At 34.3% G+C, this 18,724-nt stretch overlaps 1 protein-coding gene and 4 non-coding genes across 11 annotated transcripts; all 5 read right to left on the bottom strand.

Moving 5' to 3' along the window:
• Positions 1-60: 60 nt before the first annotated feature.
• eef1da (eukaryotic translation elongation factor 1 delta a (guanine nucleotide exchange protein)) lies at positions 61-15,749 on the bottom strand. 7 transcript variants are annotated; one of them, XM_051127730.1, is made up of 10 exons: positions 15,648-15,741; positions 14,257-14,306; positions 9,471-9,591; positions 9,055-9,126; positions 4,561-4,626; positions 4,056-4,143; positions 2,317-2,417; positions 2,002-2,205; positions 1,729-1,923; positions 61-189 (listed from the first exon to the last, which is right to left on the bottom strand). In XM_051127730.1, the coding sequence occupies exons 3-10, from the start codon at positions 9,582-9,584 to the stop codon at positions 151-153; spliced, it is 879 nt and encodes a 292-aa protein (XP_050983687.1). In that variant the 5' UTR covers positions 9,585-9,591; positions 14,257-14,306; positions 15,648-15,741; the 3' UTR covers positions 61-150. The 7 variants fall into 7 exon arrangements, with proteins under 7 accessions (XP_050983687.1, XP_050983695.1, XP_050983703.1 ...); XM_051127738.1 differs by lacking the exon at positions 14,257-14,306 and having other exon boundaries at positions 15,648-15,749; XM_051127746.1 differs by lacking the exon at positions 4,561-4,626 and having other exon boundaries at positions 15,648-15,740.
• A 539-nt stretch (positions 15,750-16,288) lies between these two features.
• trnal-uaa (transfer RNA leucine (anticodon UAA)) lies at positions 16,289-16,371 on the bottom strand. Its single transcript has one exon. It is a non-coding gene; the product is annotated as a tRNA-Leu (tRNA).
• Positions 16,372-17,462: 1,091 nt separating this feature from the next.
• On the bottom strand, positions 17,463-17,545 carry trnal-uaa (transfer RNA leucine (anticodon UAA)). The gene has a single exon. It is a non-coding gene; the product is annotated as a tRNA-Leu (tRNA).
• Positions 17,546-17,911: 366 nt separating this feature from the next.
• On the bottom strand, positions 17,912-17,994 carry trnal-uaa (transfer RNA leucine (anticodon UAA)). Its single transcript has one exon. It is a non-coding gene; the product is annotated as a tRNA-Leu (tRNA).
• Positions 17,995-18,435: 441 nt separating this feature from the next.
• On the bottom strand, positions 18,436-18,518 carry trnal-uaa (transfer RNA leucine (anticodon UAA)). The gene has a single exon. It is a non-coding gene; the product is annotated as a tRNA-Leu (tRNA).
• Between the last annotated feature and the right edge of the window lie 206 nt (positions 18,519-18,724).

Genomic DNA, 18,724 nt, shown 5'->3' with positions numbered 1-18,724 from the left:
ACTTATGTAAACCAGGACATGTATAAATCTCGTACAAATAAAGACAGTCAATGCAGTGAGTTGGTTTACGTGGCTGAACAGTTTAATGTAACCGTGAGATATAAAAGCAGCAGTAACCCAGTGTGAGGTGGTTTCTTTGAGGCGAGAGGCTCAGATCTTGTTGAAGGCAGCAATGTCGACACTCTGGACCTACAACATAGAGGAAAAAATGTAGTATTGGTCAATAAAAACATGGATATTTGTCCTAACAGTTTATAATCAAAGTGTGAAAAAAAAAAAAGGTCAAGAACACGTCCATTCATATTTAACACAACCATAATAAATTTGATTAGACAGATAAATTATATGAACTTTTTACATTCTAATTGATCTAATTTAATATTTACATTATTTTCAAGACAATTAAATAATTTTTTTCCTCACAATCTGTCCCTAATGATTTTATTACTTTTATTATAGTACTATAATGCAACAAATAAATGCATACAATTGCAAATATTAATAAACTATAAAATAATTTATTTTTATAAATATTTTTAAAAATCTTATTTATATATAATTTCATATAAATTTATATAATTGTTTTATTTTTTTTCATGGTAACTGTTCAGTTGTCCCTATAATATAATATTTTATAAAAATGTATTTTTATAAAAATGTATTAATTCAACATTATAAAAATCAGTATTTTACCACACATAAAGTAACTATAATAAACTATAAAATAAATTTCTTATCTAATTAATATAATGCAATTTAATATAAATTTATATACATTTCATTATTTTCACAGCAACTGTTCATTTGTCCTCATAATTTGTTGTTTTATAAAAATGTATTAATACATCATTATCAAATCTGTATTGTACAGCTACATAAAATAGCTATAATAAACTATAAAACATTTTTTTATTATTATTTTATTACATAGTGTCATTTAATATAAATTTAGATTATTTTATTTCATCATTTCATGGCAACTGTTCATTTGAACTCAATTTGTCCAATTTTATAAAAATGTATTAATAAATTATTATAAAAATCAATATCTTACTGCAATATAAAATAACAATAAAACTATAAAACCACTTTTATATTTTTTTTCTTTTAAATCTAATCAATATAAAAATAATAGTTTTAAAAAATAAATGTATATAATCGTTTTATTTCATTATTTTCACGGCAACGGTTCATTTGTCCTCATAATTTGTCCTCTATTTTTATAAAAATGTTGTATTAATATATCATTATAAAATCAGTATTTTACTGCAATATAAAGTAACTATAATAAACTACAAAATAACTTTTACAAATATTATCTCTCTCTACAACAATTATCTCTAATTTATTATTTTTTTCTAATTTTATAATGCGTTTTACCAAAATGTACACAATAACTATTAAAAAACAGTTTTTGCTTTTAAATGTACCATATATAATGCATAAACTAAGCCTATATTTGAGACCATGTCTGTGTTCTGTTTTTATTGCAATTTTTATATTTTTTTCATGATCATTTAACATTTAATTCAAGCTATTTCTTTATTTTTATAAAGTTAATTTTTCCTCATAAAATTTCATAAATTATTTTATTACAATTACTGTTAAGCAATGAATAATTAAATAAAAACACATTTCGCAACGTACACATTATTATAAAATATCAATATATGAAGCAATGTGGGGTGAAACGTGACTCAGGTTCAGCCAAAAACATTGTGCACTTACGTAGTCCTCAAATTTGGTGATCTCTTCTTCCAGAAGGTCTGTTCCCACTTTATCGTCTTCTACCACGCAGTTGATCTGCAGCTTTTTGATGCCGTAGCCGACAGGAACCAGCTTAGAAGCTCCCCACAGGAGGCCGTCCATCTGTACTGAGCGCACGCACTCCTCCAGCTTGGACATGTCAGTCTCGTCGTCCCACTGATCAATGAAAAATAATATTTGAAGCTGAGGAATTACTTGACATTTTCAAGTTTGTGAGTGCTGAAGGCATCTTACGGGTTTGACGTCCAGCAGGATGGAGGATTTGGCAATGAGGGCTGGTTTTTTGGCTTTCCTCTGGGCATATTCCTTCACCCTCTCTTCTTTGATACGCTCTGCCTCCTCATCTTCCTCATCACTGCCAAAGAGGTCAATGTCGTCGTCGTCGTCGTCGTCAGCACCGTTATGTTCCTCAACCTTGGGTTTCTGGACAGGAGCAGCCTTCAGATAATAAAACAATACCCAGGTTATGAATGATGGCTGAATTTGTTTAATACACAAAGGCGGCCTCATGATAACAGACTTATATAGATATCAAGATCTCACATCTACCTTTGTGACAGTAACAGTCTTTGCAGCCGGTGTCTGGCTCTTCTCCAGCACAGCCATTCTGGATTCCAGTTTAGACAGCATGGATCTCAGATCATCCACCACTGGTAAAGCAACAGCTTTATTAATCTCACACTGATCACGAGCAGCTACACAAACTAGATATTCAGCCAAAACTCAGTCATTCTCTGAGTCATCAACCACAAACCCTTCTGTGCTGCATTAATTTAATAATAAAAAACCCTAATAAAAATGGCACAGTGTCTTCTTAGTGTATTGGTCTACTTAGTTTTTATTAGTTTTATTTTTGGTTTTAATTATTTTAGAACAAGTTAAACACAATGAAAATGAAAAATAGCATAACATAAAATAAAAATGCCAAAATAAAATATAATAGCAGAAAATAAATTAAAATGGCATAAAATAAAATAAAATGGTATAAAAATAGATATAAAATGGCATCAAATAAAATGTAAAAAAGCCATAAAATAAAGTAAAACGGCATAAATACAATAATTGCATAAAATAAAATAAAATTGAATTAAAAAAAACAAAAACAAATCAAATGGCATAAAATGACAAAATAAAATAGGCAAAAAAAAGGTAGAAAAATATAAAACAGCATAAAAAAATAAAACAAAACAAAAGGCATAAAATAAAATAGTATAAAAAAATATATACAAAATGGCATAAAATAAAATGTAAATAAAAGCCATAAAATAAAATAAATAAAATGGCATAAAAAAAATAAAATGGCACAAATAAAATTAAAATTACATAAAATAAAATAGGCATAAAATGCCATAATAAAATGTCATAAAATAAAATGCTATAAAAATATAAAAGGGCATAAAAATAAATAAAACAAAAAAAAGGCACAAAATGGCATAAAAATATAAAAATGGCATTATTTTTATTTTATTTTTTATTTTTTTTAAATGGCATGAAATAAAATGTAAAATGTTTTTTAAAAAAATGCCTTAAATTAAATAAAATGGCATAAAATAAAAATGGCATAAAAAAAAAAAAAACAATGGCATAAAATATATATATTTTTTTAATAAAATTGCAAACATAAAATGACAAATTAAAATGGTATAACATAAAATGGCTTAAGCAGTAAACTGGCATTAAATAAATACAAAACAAAAGGCATAAAATAAAATGAAATGGTATAACCAAAATAAAAATAGCATAAAAAAAAAAAAAAAAAAAAAAAAAAAAAAACTGTAAAAAAAAAAAAAAAAAAAAAAAAAAAAACAGCAATTTCTTCTACATTATCTACAAGTTTTCTTGCGGACAAAATATTGTAGAGCTGAGCAGAGCATAACTAGAGGCAAGTATACTTATTTCCTAAAATTTTCTAAGGAAACCTCACACAACTTCTGAAAATCTGATCACAAACGGAACATTAGAAGTAAGAATGTTAATGCCACTAAAACACAACGCACATATTATGGTCTATCATGATGTTGAAATGTTTCACAAACTGTTGCCATTGAAATCTTACACTTATGTTAACTTCTCATATGAGTTTCAATGTCTTCTCTCTGATTGGCAGTTGCTAGATCAGTCCTCATTTGCATAAAGTTCACCTCATTTGTATAAGCCACATTGGATCGCCATCATTCATTGTGGCCAATATTGCATTCAACTGTCAACACCAATCGAGCCTTGCTGTCTAGATAGGCAACTCATTTGATTGTAAAACAGCCATCATGTCTGTCTCTTCTCTTACGTACCTTTGTGCAGATTCTTGTTGTCCAGCTCCAGACTCTTCAGACGAGAGACCAGCTCACTCTGATCCTCAGACTTACTGGCATTCTGACTCTGCAAATCAGATGGAGGAGAACTGAATCTTAGTGAATTACATCTCATAAAGATCTGACCGTAAAAAACAAACCATGCAGGGCTGCGACTGCAGACATGCCAAACAAAAGGTTCGTCAACCTCATTTAAAAACCACAGGAAATCACGTGAATGCATTTACAGCATGATATTGTTTGAAACACTGGAATAACATTTATTTTTCCTCTTTGCATGCAGTTTACTTTGGTGAAGGATAAAGCTTTAAACCACTGCATGAAAACTCATGCATAATATCCGTGTCCTTAAAAACACCAGTCACACGGAAAACAGGCCGTTTTGAAAGTATCAAACAGAAATGCGTGTATGATTCACGCTGCTCCAGGCTCTATTCACATGCTTTTCACACAGATGCAAGCTGAACCGCAGCACAGCACTTACGGTCTTCCTCTCCCGTGGTTTTTGAGCACGAGCGTGCCCTTTACTACCCTGTAGGGCGGTCTTCACCTGAGAGATTCACATTTAACCACCACAGCCAGAAAACAAATCAGAGAAAGAGACAGGTAAACTGATATGACAGCAACAGAGATTCGCTCCATTAAAATTCAAAGAAAGAAAGCGTTCAGAGAAGAGATGCATGCATGCATTAAATGTTTTTCATTGGCCCTCAGCTTTTTGCTTCACTTTAAATCTGTCCTTCAATGACTTTCATGTTGCTAAAACAAATTTGTGCAACCGTGCATAACCCAAAAATTACAATTTGCTTAAAATATACTCATCCTCAAGTCATGCAAGATGTAGAGGAGTTTGTTTATTCACCTGAACAGATTTGAAGAAATGTAGCATTCAATCACTTGCTAGAGCCCTATGATTTCCGCAATGCGGAAAACGCAGATGGAATCACGGAATCCAGTCATAAAAATGTAAATAAATAATGCAGAATGTCACGGAATTTGTCAAAGTTTGAATGAATTTATCAAAAGTAGGTCATTACGCTTAAATCAAACTGCAATATGGACTAGTATCTCTAAATATTACACAGCAAAAATACCATTTAAATGTGAATCCTGCATGTTCTGCGTGTCTCTGTTTTAATGAATGGAGCAGACGAGCGGTTTTGTTTAGTTTACTACACACACTGAAGCACACGTGACGCTCGTGGTGATTTCAGCATTTGACCGTTATATTTTAGGAAAACTAGCGTCATATCATACACACACAGAAATGTAAAGGCTGACACGGCAACCCGTCAAAATAAAAGTCTGGTTTAACTTGAAGACACTGTGCCAGAAATGTATTACTACTACTAAAATGAAACAAACATTATTTTTTAGGGTATGTAAAGGTAGACACGGCAACCCATCAAAATAAAAGTCTGGTTTAACTTGAAGACATTAACCTTATTTTTTGGGTATAAAAATCACACAACACTTCTTCCATGTTTTAATTTTAATGATAAATTCCCCTTTGTTTGCCAAAAATAACGTCTGCTTAATTTTCAATAAATAAAAGATAATTGAAATTTATGTTTTATGCCTTCATTTGATAACCAGAACATTTTAAATACACAACACAGATGTTCTGAGAGTAAAAAAAAAAAATAATAATAATTCATAAGGATATTTTAAGAATAAATCTGAATAAATTAATTATGCATTCAAATAAGACATGCTAAAACACAGAACTTGATAACAATAAAACATGGTGTCAAAAAAATAAAACATTTCATAGGACCCTAAACATGTCATTTTTGTTAAACCTTTATTAAATTAATGTGAAATTGTGTGTGAAGTTTTATGATTTTAATTGATTAGACATGCTTTTTGATTAATAAAATTTAAGAAAAAAATTTAAATGGAAAAAACGGAATCCAGAAAAATTAAAACAGAATTTGGGAAAAAATAAAACAGATTTTATAGGGCCCTAACTTGCTCACCAATGGATCCTCTGCAGTGAATGGGTGCCGTCAGAATGTCCAAACAGCTGATAACAACCATCGCAATACTCCACAAGTAATCCACACCACTCCAGTCCATTAATAACATCTAATGAAGCAAAAAGCTGCGTGTTTGTAAGAAACAAATCCACCAGTTTATAGTCTATAATACATAACGCTTCCTCCAACGATAATGTTAATCTCCTATTGTCCCGCATAGTTGTTTAGAACCATTTTGGACTGTTTTGGCTTGTAAACAGTGCTTGATTTGTGCATATTTCTCTCCTGATTCAGACAAGACAACTTTTTCACTGGAGGAAGCAATATTATGGATTGATGACTCATATTTTAGCCTGAAGCACCAAATCTGAAGTTTAAAATGTCTTAATGTTGGATTTGTTTCTTAAAAACATGCAGCTTTTTGTTTCATAAGACATTCATAAGATGTTAACTGATGGACTGGAGTGGTGTGGATTACTTGTGTATTATTGTGATGTTTTTATCAGCTGTTTAGACCCTCATTCTGACAGCACCCATTTACTCCACAGGATCCATTTGTGAGTAAGTGATGTAATGCTAAATTTCTCCAAATCTGTTCTGATGTAGAAACAAACTAATCTACATCTTGAATGGCCTGAAGATAAAAGATGTCTCTAGAGTTTCTCAAAATGCAAATAAATCTAAGCAAGCACTTGTTTGCGGTGTGGTCGTTGAGCTCTGCTTGCTTGAATGCAGAATATGTCATAAAAGCACAAACCACAAACACACACTAACATCCTCAGGCAACTGCACAGCAACCTGCTTCCTCTTACAATATTAATGATGACAGATGAACAAGACTGAGAACAACAGAGCACAGCACATGCATTGCAAAATGCACAGGCACATAAACAAAGACGTCATGCTGGGAAGGAGATGGAGCTAGACCTACTTGCACAACAAGACCGTCTGCTACAGCTAATTGCTTGTAGGTGCACACAGTGGATTATGTCAAATATTTGAGGTGAACTGATTTTTGGTCAATACATTTGTGGAGTTTTCTGAAGTGTCCAGTAAGCATATGATTTAACGATAAGGGAGGTGTCAAGTAACTGCTGACAGAAGAACCAAATAGTGCAGCATCTGTGGAAAAAAAAGACTGTGGGAGCTGCTGTCTGTTTTGGGAAATTTATGGAGCCTTTTAAGAAATCTGTGCATGTCGTTTTAGAAATGTACTTAAAATTGTCATGCCAATTGGATAAACCTTCAAAAATAAAACCAAATTGTGCAAAAAGAGTGCAGCACATCAGAAGTTCTATTCAGTCCGAAATGGTCAAAAAAAAAAAGAGCAAATTCAATAAATTTAATAATTCTATTCTCAAATGTGAAGGTCCATTCAAAACTATTCACATCCAGCATAATGCAAACTTTTATAAGTATCTGAGAATTGGATTTTAATCATCTAGGTGTTTTTATGAAAAAAAAAACAAATACCAATTTGTTTTCAACATACAGCAAGGCGGTACATTTTAATCACAATTTCTTTGCTGATAATATAAAATCAGAGAATATAGTGTATATTGTGATGATGCTGAAAGACAATCTTTTTAGGAAGACTGCACTTTTTTTTACATTTCATATTTTTAAGCAATTCATTTTTAATCGCCCAGTCTTAACTGACACTGATTGACCAGCAACATCAATATATTGAGCAATCAATTGGTCAATATTTGCAAATTATCAGCATTGACATATATAATATGTGATAAATGCACAACAACAAAATATTTTTTGTTTGCTTGAGTGGCCCAACATAGCATAATCAACTCAACCAATAGCATACATTTGGGGGAACATCACAACCAAACAAATTAATAAATAATTAGTGGTTAGAAATTACAGTTTGTGTTTGTACACCAAAAAAAAAGGTGTAGAATTTACTTACTGATGTATGAGTCACTTACACAGAAATTGCAAGTAACACACTGAATTAAACCTGAAATTTTAAAGTAGAAAGACTGAAAAAGTATTTGTGACCCTGGACCACAAAACCTTAAGTATTAATGTAGCAGTAGCTAAAAATACATTGCATTGGTCAAAATGATTGATTTTTCTTTAATGCCAAAAATCATTGGGATATTAAAGATCATGTTCCATGAAGATATTTTGTACATTTCTACTGTAAATATATCAAAATTTAATTTTTGTTTATTAATATGCATTGCTAAGAACATCATCTGGACAAATTTAAAAGTGATTTTCTCAATTAGTTTTTTTTTTGCACCCTCAGATTCCAGATTTTCAAATAGTTGTATCTCGGCCAAATATACAACTATTTATGTACAAACCATACATCAACAAAATGTGTACTTATTTAGCTTTCAGATGATGTATAAACCTCAATTTCAAAAAAAAATTAATTATGACTGGTTTTTTGGTCCAGGGTCACATTTGCTTGTACAACTCCTTTTCTTTGAAGCTTCAAAGGGATCAATCTTTAAAATCAGTGAAGATGTTTTAGCTCTTTTTTTAGTATTTTAGAAAAATTTTAAATAGTTTCAATAATTTCAGGTTTACATTTAAATTCAAAACTAAACATAAATTAATCCACCAAATCAGCCAACATTCCAAATCATTTTACAGCTCATAAATTGTGTACATGGGTTAGTAATCTCCATGTACAGTTTACTAATCCATAACTACAGCTGATTTTGTGTCTCCCTGCCAGGGTTGCAGAGGGTGTTCTGTAAACATGCTAAAATAGCACAGGGATATTTTTGGAGGGCGAGTGTTCGCACTGTAGCCTCAGTCTTGTGGGTGATCAGCAGCTGAACTAAAAACTGTCCTGTTAATTTCACCTCCAACTTGGTTAGAGCTTCATGAAGTAAATCAGCCCTTCAAACTGGTCCCATGCAGGACGATCACTCTAGTTAAATGCGCTTCACAAGTACTAATTCAGTATGCTCCAAAAATGAGTTGAGATTATAGATTTTTTTTCATATTTTGGGGGCAGTACTCACTCCGGCTAGGGATTGCTGGATATTCTGTCGGGCTTTAGCAATGTCCTGCAGGATGGCACTAGCATCTCTCTCCTGGAAGGGTACAGCGGGGTAAAAAGGCCCATGTCAAACAAACCAGCAAGAGGCAGAGAGTGAGCATGCAAGCAAGCAAGCAAGCAAACAAACAAACACAGGTGCATACAGAAGCGTTGTCAGTGCAGACTATTCAGCATGTGAGCGAAATGAAAAAGCAGACACCTGGAAAAACAGATGATAGAGGGACGTACAACAGCTGAGGAAATATGAACTCGTGCCTCGTGACTCTGTCACTTTCATTCATTAAGACAACTATCGGTTTGTGTGAAAACCCACATTAGGAAGTTTTAGACCCTCAAACTGTGCTTTGCTTTAACATCCGGGTCTGTAGGGGGCAGTACCTGAGATGTTTGAGGGATGCCGTTCACGCCCTCATAGAAGCGCCTCTCGGCCTCATCGTATCTGGACTTGTCAAACCAGATGTTTTCCTGGGCGAGTCCCTGAAGTCCACTCATTGTGATGCTAAGAACATAAAAAAAAAAAAAAAATGTTTGTGTGTCAAAGAGAAAACACAGAGCTTTAGAAAGACTCAAAGTACAAAAAATAAGAGTTCAAATGCAAGTCTTTCATTCATTTTTAATGCATTTCAATCAGGAGTGAGTGTGCAACCTTAAACATAAGCAAATATAAATCAAGCCGAGCAAGCAAAGCACCATCCATATATATACAAATACATACAATTTCCTCCACTATATTGCCACACATTATTGCATCAACTGGCTATCAGTAATAATTATAACAATTATAATTTGAATACAGAAATTATCATTAGAGATTTTTCCACATTCAAGCTTATTTTTTGCGAGTTAATACAATTAAAAGTTTTAGTTTGTATGTTGAATAACAAATTCAGTTTGTTTTTTTCTAAAATAACCATCTCTGAATCTCCAAAAGTTGAAGAAGTCTGTTCCCAGTTTGCACAAAGATGCCCGCCTTGTCTATTTTTAATGCACTGGGTCGCACAAGCTGTTTAATAATAAAATAAAATTTGAATAAAATGGGAAAAACAAAACTTACTGAACAAGTGTAAACTAACTAACTGCTGCTGACTTAATTATAGCTAGCTAACCTGAGAACAATGAACATATGTGACCCTGGACCACAAAACCAGTCATAAGTAGCATGGGTATATTTGTAGCAATAGCCAAAAATACATTATATGGGTCATGCCAAAAATCATTAGGATGTTAAGTAAAAAAGATCATGTTCCATGAAGATATTTTGTAAACTTCCTACCGTAAATATATCAAAACTTCATTATTGATTAGTAATATGCATTGCTAAGAACTTTAAACGTGATTTTCTCAATATATTGATTTTTTTCCACCCTCAGATTCCAGATTTTCAAATGCTGTCCTATCCTAACAAACCATACATTATTCAGCTTTCAGATGATGTATAAATCTCAATTTAAAACAAAATTGACTCTTATGACTGGTTTTGTGGTCTAAGGTCACATATAGATGTCATTACAAGCAAACAAGCGATGAAAAAAGTTACATGAACAATATATATGCTGACAAAATTTACTTGCAATATACCTACACTTATTGAAACAAATCTATTACCAGTTTATACAAACATCTGTTTTTCAATATAGTGTACATTTTCATACATTGAATCATTACTTAAAGGGACAGTTCAACCAAAAATAAAAAAAATCTGTCATTAATTACTCCTGCATCAAAGAAGAAATTACTGAATAAGGTCGTTATTTTACTTTTCTTTGTGCACAAAAAGTATTCTTATAGCTTCATAAAATTATGGTTTATCCACTGTCAATGTCACATGGACTAGTTTAAAAATCTCCTTACTACTTTCCTGGGCTTTGAATGTGGTAGTTGTGTTGCTGTCTATGCAGGATAAAAAAGCTCTCGGTTTTCATTAAAAATATCTTTATTTGTGTTCTGAAGATGAACAAAGGCCTTGCAGGTTTGGAACAAGATGAGGGTGAATAATTAATGACGTAATTTTCATTTTTGGGTAAACTATTCCTTTAAAGCAAGTGAAATTAGCATGATCAAAAGACTAGTATTTTTTGCATTAGTGAGTAAAATCTATTGTGAGATGCATTGCATCTTGTTTTCAAGCATGTGAAAGACCCCTTGTTGTGAACAAACCCTTCATTACTTATTCGTTCTGATCTAAGCATTTGATTCTTGCCATAAACAGGCCTTTACTGTTAAAGAAAGAATCAGTTTTTCAGGTTTTTTGCAAACAGAAAACACAAACTTTATGATGCAGGAAAAACTCTTGCGTTGTCCAGGTCTTGCATTCACATAGATTTTGTAAAACGGTTATTTGGATTGATTGTTAAAGTCCATTCAACCACTAAAACTTCCTTTTATTTATTTTTTGCTGACACGGGCTGCAGACAATGGGACGGGTTTTGCGTGCCAAAGCCTTCGGATTAGTTTCACACCATTTTCACAGCCATTGGTGACCAAGTTGAGGCTCTTGAAAGGTGAAAAATATTTAATACAATCCACAAACAACTCACAAAAAACACACCGTTCAATAAATGAGAAGGCAGTTCCTTAAAGTCAATTGTCCCATGCCCCTAAACTAGCCATACTTGTCCCTTTTCTGAGGGGCGCGTTCAGTCTCAGAGAAGACCCTCTTCCTGCTACTTTTTGGGGGGAGCTGCCGTTTGGGTTCAGATGAGGAGCGCTGGTGGGTCGAACCCCGCTGCAGTTGACGTGCTGCGTAAGAACGGGTGTATGTTTGGTTATCCTCTTCTTGCGGTTGCTGCGCACCGTTGCGTTTAGACCTGAAGACCAGGGTGCGGGGAATCCGATCTTTTGGGGAGGACGAAATCGGAGGTGTGCTACTGGTCCCTGCGCTCAACAACGACTGATAAGCGTCGTCGGCCTGCTCATATATGTTGCGGTTGAACCAAACCTTCTCTCCTCTAACGGCCTGAGAGGTTGGATCCTGATGCAAACGAGCTTCCTCTTCTGAACCTTGATTTTCAGATCGGGAGGAGCGAGTGCGTTTTCTCTTTCCGTCGTTTGAATTCGGCAGATTCCTTGTCTGTTCGTGTTTAGTTTCTTCTTTGGCTCGAGACCCACGCTGGTTCTCCATCCTCTAGCTCATTTACAGCATATAAGGAAAAACAAAAAAATAGGCAGATGCTGAAGAATTAGTCTGAGCTGATCTTACACATACTAAACGAGGGCAGAGGTGGAACAACCATGCGCATCCAGAAGCCTTGCAGAAGACGAAGAGTTCACGAGGGAAACGTTCCCATAGGGATTCATCAAGGGAACCAATAAAACTACTGGAAATTTTGAATTTAGTGTGAGTTTATTTTAATTTTGCCTGAGATTTTGTATATGCAGTCTGGTCGTCGAGCTGGTTGAAAATCAATGAAAATGTGACGATTCACGATTCGGTTGAGGTGTTAAACAAATCCAGATACAACTGGGAGTGGGGGTTTATATGAATGTATCTCTAAGGGGAACTGACTTTCTCCTTAAAATGTTTAGGTGGTATTTTCTTCTCTGTATAATGCATATTAGCGCTAACCAAGAAACCACTGTATTGCTGCTGCTCCATAGGCGCCACCTGCTGCCAGAGAGTGAATTTGCGATCTCATTCAGCCCATCTGCTGATTTTGTTTTGTGCAGATGTTTTATGTAATATAGTTTCACAAAGCTCAAGTTAGACTGTTCTGTTTTTGCTTCAAATTTCAAAATTATTAGGGATGCATGATATTATCGGACCGATATTGGAATCTGCCCGATAATGGCTTTAAATGTAAATATCGCCACTGGCCCAATATGAAAAAACTGATTCTGTAATTCTGATTAAATAAAGCATGAGTAATTGAATGTCATAAAATCATGAGTATGTTTTGATTTAATGGTCAGACGATACAGCTTAAAGAAAAAAATATAGATCACAAACATGAAATTAAATTATTACATATATATTGATTTATTCATTAATGGTGTAATATGTTACATTTTTTAAAACAAATTATGAGCTCTAATAGATTTTCAGAATGGACAACTTTTGCTTTAGACCATCTACAAATGTTAAATCTTAAAATAAAATGTTAAGGTTACCACTGCATCTTTCTGATAAAAAAACAAAAATGCAGCAATTGACATATAGTTTGTTTATAGTAATTTTCAAAGCTTCAATGTACTGTCATTATAAAAGAACTTCAGTATTGTTATTGTTTATTATTCTAACAAATAAGTTCTTGTTAAAAACTAACCAAAATTAAAAAATATTTTGCTTATAATTTCTGCACAGGAGAGACTTTGTGCCGTTTCCAAACAAAAGGAAATAATATCGGCAAAAAAACAATATTGTGCATCCCTAAAAAAAACCATACCTTGTTTATACGAAGAGATTTCTTTAATTTGTATTATTTATTTACCTGAGTTGGGATTTATTTTAAAATTTGAATTTTTGTTATTTGTGAGCCTGGAGCACAAAACCAGTCATAAGTCATCAACAATACAATGTATGGGTGAAAATTATAGATTTTTCTTTTATGCCAAAAATCATTATTAAGTAAAGATCATCTTTCATAAAGACATTCTGAAAATTTCCTACCGTAAATATATTAATTTTTGATTAATAATATTATTGCTAAGAACTTCATTTGGACAACTTTTTTTTTGCACCCTCAGGTTTCAGATTTTCAAATAGTTGTATCTCAGCCAAATATTGTCCTATCCTAACAATGGAAAGCTTATTTATTCAGCTTTCAGATGATTGACCCGTATGACTGGTTTTGTGGTCCAGGGTGACATTTGACATATTTCAATTTCACAAAGAAATATCCAGCCATGCAAGTTGACCAAAACAGAATAAACAAAAGTTTGCTTTTTGCCCATATCCAAAAAGTCACATAAAATTGTTGCCAACGCCTTAATATATTTAAAAATATATATATTCTGGCTTATTTTCAACTTGAAGCCTAAATATTGCATGTGCAACATGCAAAAATCAGTTTCTACCATACAAGAAAATAACAGTGAAAATGGAGCGAAGTCATGCCACAGTTTAAATTCAAACTAAATCCAAAACTTCTAAACCACCACTATTTTTTAGTCTAAGAATCCATCACACCGTTCACAAACACACCATGCGGTGCACTTCTAAACTCACCTGCTGAGGTGTTCAGAGAAAACAAGCGATGACAGGGCTTTTCACCTTCCCTTTAACAATGAGCATTCAACTATTAGGAGTGCTGTGAAATGAGCACCAAGTACTAACTTGTCTGACACCAACGGCCCACAAAAGACACACAGGGCCAGACTGACTAACAGGGCAAATAAGCACGAAATCACAATCCTATAAAAGCACTATTGGGAAATTTTCGCATGTCATCTACTGACAATGTGCAAATTAAAAAAAAGCAACGACCAAAGCAAACAACCAAGAGCAGCGCAAATTGCAACTATCACAGCCATGTCAGGTGCAAAATGGGTGTAGGCATTATTTTCTGGGTTGATATTCACATAAATTTACTGTTAGTAAATAGTGAAATATTGCATCTGAAAAGGAAACTCCTACAAATGCATATGCAATACGTTCAGCTGCAAAAATAACTAATTTATCACTATGTGTATTTAGCAAATCCTTACAGTTTTTTTTTTTTTTTTTTTTTTATTATTAAAAGAAGGATTGCACTGGCTTAAACTTTTAGTAAATCCGGCTCATAGAGTGTTGAATAAAAACAGCATAATTTCCATTAAGTCAAAATAATTAGTCAATAATCAGTTTTCATGAAAAGTTTGTGTATTTAGTTCATTGTCCAGTGCTGGAGACAAAAATGTCTCCAGAAAAAACACATTTGATATGACATAATGTGTTTAAAACAAATTAAATAAACTTTTATTGTTTGCCATCCCCTATTAAGAGGTCTTTTTTAATGCAAAGAGTGTAAACAAAATACTATTAATTTGTATTGCACATTCTTAAAATGCCATTAAATGTAGTTTGGTTTTTAAAATGTGGTGAAATGCATATCACCAAGTGAAATAGATGCACTTTTTATATGTGCAAATTTCAAAGGGGGAGTCACTGAGGCTGACCTGGCTTGTAGGACATGAAAAGCAAATAAACCTTAGTAACACGTCTAGCCCGGATTTAACCAGCAGAGACCTGTAGGTCAGGATTAGGTGACAAATACAGATCCGTTACAGATGCTTCATGTGACCAACCCTGTTTATGAACACATGAAACACAAACTACAACACTGAAACTTCATGTGTGCTGTCACTGTCAACTCCACATGCTTCATGAAAGTTTTATAAACTCACGAAACTCGTGAAACGTGAGTTTTAATTCACATCTAATAAACTGTATGAGTATGTAATGATGTGTTTGGAGCCTGATCAAGTTCAAGGTTTAAATTCTGCAGCGGATTAAACTCAAATGTGTTTCACACGCAGCCACGTGGCGCGACACGCGCAGCGGAACACTTCAGTTGTAACACGATATAAGTAAAATATGTTCACCACTATCGTGTTAGTGAAAACTAAAGTTTTACTTACTTTCGAAGAGTTTGATAAGTGACAAGCGGTTCGAGTTGAACTTCTCCACCGGACTCTCTATTACAGAAAGAGACTGAGGAAACCGGGTCGCACGCACTTATAGCTGACAGAGGGGTTTTCCGTTAAATGTCATTGTTCATATGGTACGATACAATACATGCCATACGATTTTAGCATTATAATATACGTAAAACATAATAAAGAGTTGATTTTAATGTTATACAATATGTAAAAATTGTACATACTAGAAAAATGTACAAGGATTTTATGAACGTCACCCCCGGAACAGAGATGGTACATTCAGTTACGTTGCAACGACACATTCCGTCCGAACAGCTGCACATTAATACGATTAATACGTACTCTATTATATCAAGCTATTATATCAAACAAAAACTAAAAATAGAAACTTTTCTACTAAAATTCTGACCTTTTTATTTTATTATGCTTATTATTATATTTTCTGTCTCTGTCACTTATATTAATAAATAAATAAAGTACGACTTACAACTACCGATAGGTGTTATTTAAGGACGACACTGAAACTCTGCATTATATATTTATCGTTATCATGCATTTAAAGTTATAATGCACACATGCATACTCCTGTATTTCTTTCGGATTTCCTAAAGTTTAGCTTCTACCAGGAGTGGGGTTCGAACCCACGAGGACATTTGTCCATTGGATCTTAAGTCCAACGCCTTAACCACTCGGCCATCCTGGTCTTCGGCACGCAGCACTGCAGCAGGTAGGGTCATTCTTGACGGGACCACGTGTCCGGGGTCAGTACTTTTACATGTTCATATCATTATTTATCCCAGGGCATGTCAGCAATAATATTGCATGTTTATAGTAGTTGTAGTCACATTTTTCCTGTGTCCTCAATATCCTGTGTCCTCAACATTAGCATCATCTTACTGATACAGTCTACATGAAATAAAGCTTTCACTTCCACAAAATTATAGTTTTCGTTTTGCATATCAGTTCTCATAAGCAGGCTACTTTGTTGTGCTTGTTATGGCTAATCCATTTACAGTCATTAAATACAGGAACAATCTTGCTTGACAAATGTTGGATCAAGTTTCTTGCTGAACAGGACAGTGTTGTCAGACTGTAAATATCTCTTTACTCCATGATTAAACACAAGAATCTATATAACCTCATTTCTATCAAGCAGATTCCACACAATGCCGTTTTTAATATAATTTGTTTGGTTATTAATTTTTTATTAATTAATTTTCAATCTCTCATTTTTGAATCTACTCCAGATTTCTTCCTGCCCTTTTATAATCTCTCAGAGCACAAACCTTCTACCAGGGGTGGAGTTGTAACCACAAAAACATTTGTTTATTAGATTTGAAACACAACACATTATCCACTCAGACATTCTAGTCTCATAAAGACACTAATATGCTCATATTCCAAATGCTGATGAAAACAAAATGGATAGGAAAATGATTAACCATAAAGCATCCGTAACTAGGATCACCATATTCTAGCTGCTTTCAATCAGAGCAGCTTCTTGGAGCAAGACCATCAGACAACAACTTTACCTTGTGTAACATGTTGTTCACATTCTGGATCAACTCAAGTCTGAGACTAAACCTCACACTAACCCCTGTTTTGAATGGCCTAAAGCTTCTACCAGGAGTGGGTGATAGATATGGACAAAGCAGGGTGGTTTTTCAGAGTGAAGACTACCTGGTATTCCTTTGACAACATTTTTATCTTGTGCAAACATTAAGCGTCACTATTAATCGCATTGTCAACTCTGTGGCTAAACCTTACATACAGTTTCAAGCAGTCTAAAGGTTCCACCAGGAGTGGGGTTTGAACCCACAAGGACATTTGTCCATTGGATCTTAAGTCCAACACCTTAACCACTCAGCCATCCAGGTTTGAAACTGACTCTTAGACGGTCATCTTTTGAACAGTAAACGTAGAACAAACGTAGTAAAGCTCCAGTTGGCCTCAACAAACCTGCCTGGGAGTTTCTAGTTTGCAAGACTTTGATTAGCTGATTCAGGTGTGGTTAATTCTGGTCTGAATTCTGCAGCAAAGTGGACCTCCAGGAACAGGACTGGACACTCCTGTTCTAGCTGATAGATATGGACAAAGCAGAGTGGCTTTTCAGAGTGTAGATTACCTGGTGTTCCTTTGACAACATTTTTTATCTTGTGCAAACATTAAGTGCCACTTATTACTATCACATTGTCAAGTTTGAGGCTAAACCTTACATACAGTTCCAAGCAGACTAAAGTTTCTACCAGGAGTGGGGTTCGAACCCACGTGGACATTAGTCCATTGGATCTTAAGTCTAACGCCTTAACCACTCGGCCATCCTGGTCACAACCTGGATCTTGGATGTTCCTCTTTCAAATCCAGAACAATGCTTAGTAAAATAATTAATCATAAAGTGTCCTTAACTAGGATCACCATGTTCTTGTTCAAGGGTGTCCAAACTGTCCTACAGTGTTAAGCTCCAGTTGGCCTTAACAAACCTCCCTGGGAGTTTCTAGTATTCCTAGTAAGACCTTGATTTGCTGGTTTAGTTGTTTAATTGGGGTTGAAGCTGAATTCTGCAGCAAAGTGGACACCCAGGAGCAGGATGGACACTCCTGTTCTAGCTGATAGATATGGACAAAGCAGAGTGGCTTTTCGGAGTGAAGACTACCTGGTATTCCTTTGACAACATTTTTATCTTGTGCAAACATGAAGTGCCACTATTAATCACATTGTCGAGTCTGAGGCTAAACCTTACATACAGTTTCAAGCAGTCTAAAGTTTCTACCAGGAGTGGGGTTCGAACCCACGTGGACATTTGTCCATTGGATCTTAAGTCCAACGCCTTAACCACTCGGCCATCCTGGTCGCAACCTGAAGCTTGGATGGTCATCTTTCAAACACAGAACAATGCGTAGCAAAATAGTTATTTATAAATGGCTTTTAGGGTCACCATGTTCTTGCTCAAGGGTGTCCAAACTTGGTTCTAAAGGGCCACTGTCATGCAGCGTTTACCTCCAATTGGCCTCAACAAACCTGCCTGGGAGTTTCTAGTTTGCAAGACCTTGATTAGC

Source organism: Labeo rohita, chromosome 2 (genome assembly GCF_022985175.1).
Source record: "Labeo rohita strain BAU-BD-2019 chromosome 2, IGBB_LRoh.1.0, whole genome shotgun sequence".
NCBI classification, from domain to species: domain Eukaryota; kingdom Metazoa; phylum Chordata; class Actinopteri; order Cypriniformes; family Cyprinidae; genus Labeo; species Labeo rohita.
The sequence above is the reverse complement of the archived record's forward strand: the minus strand, read 5'-3'. Positions and strand labels throughout refer to the sequence as shown.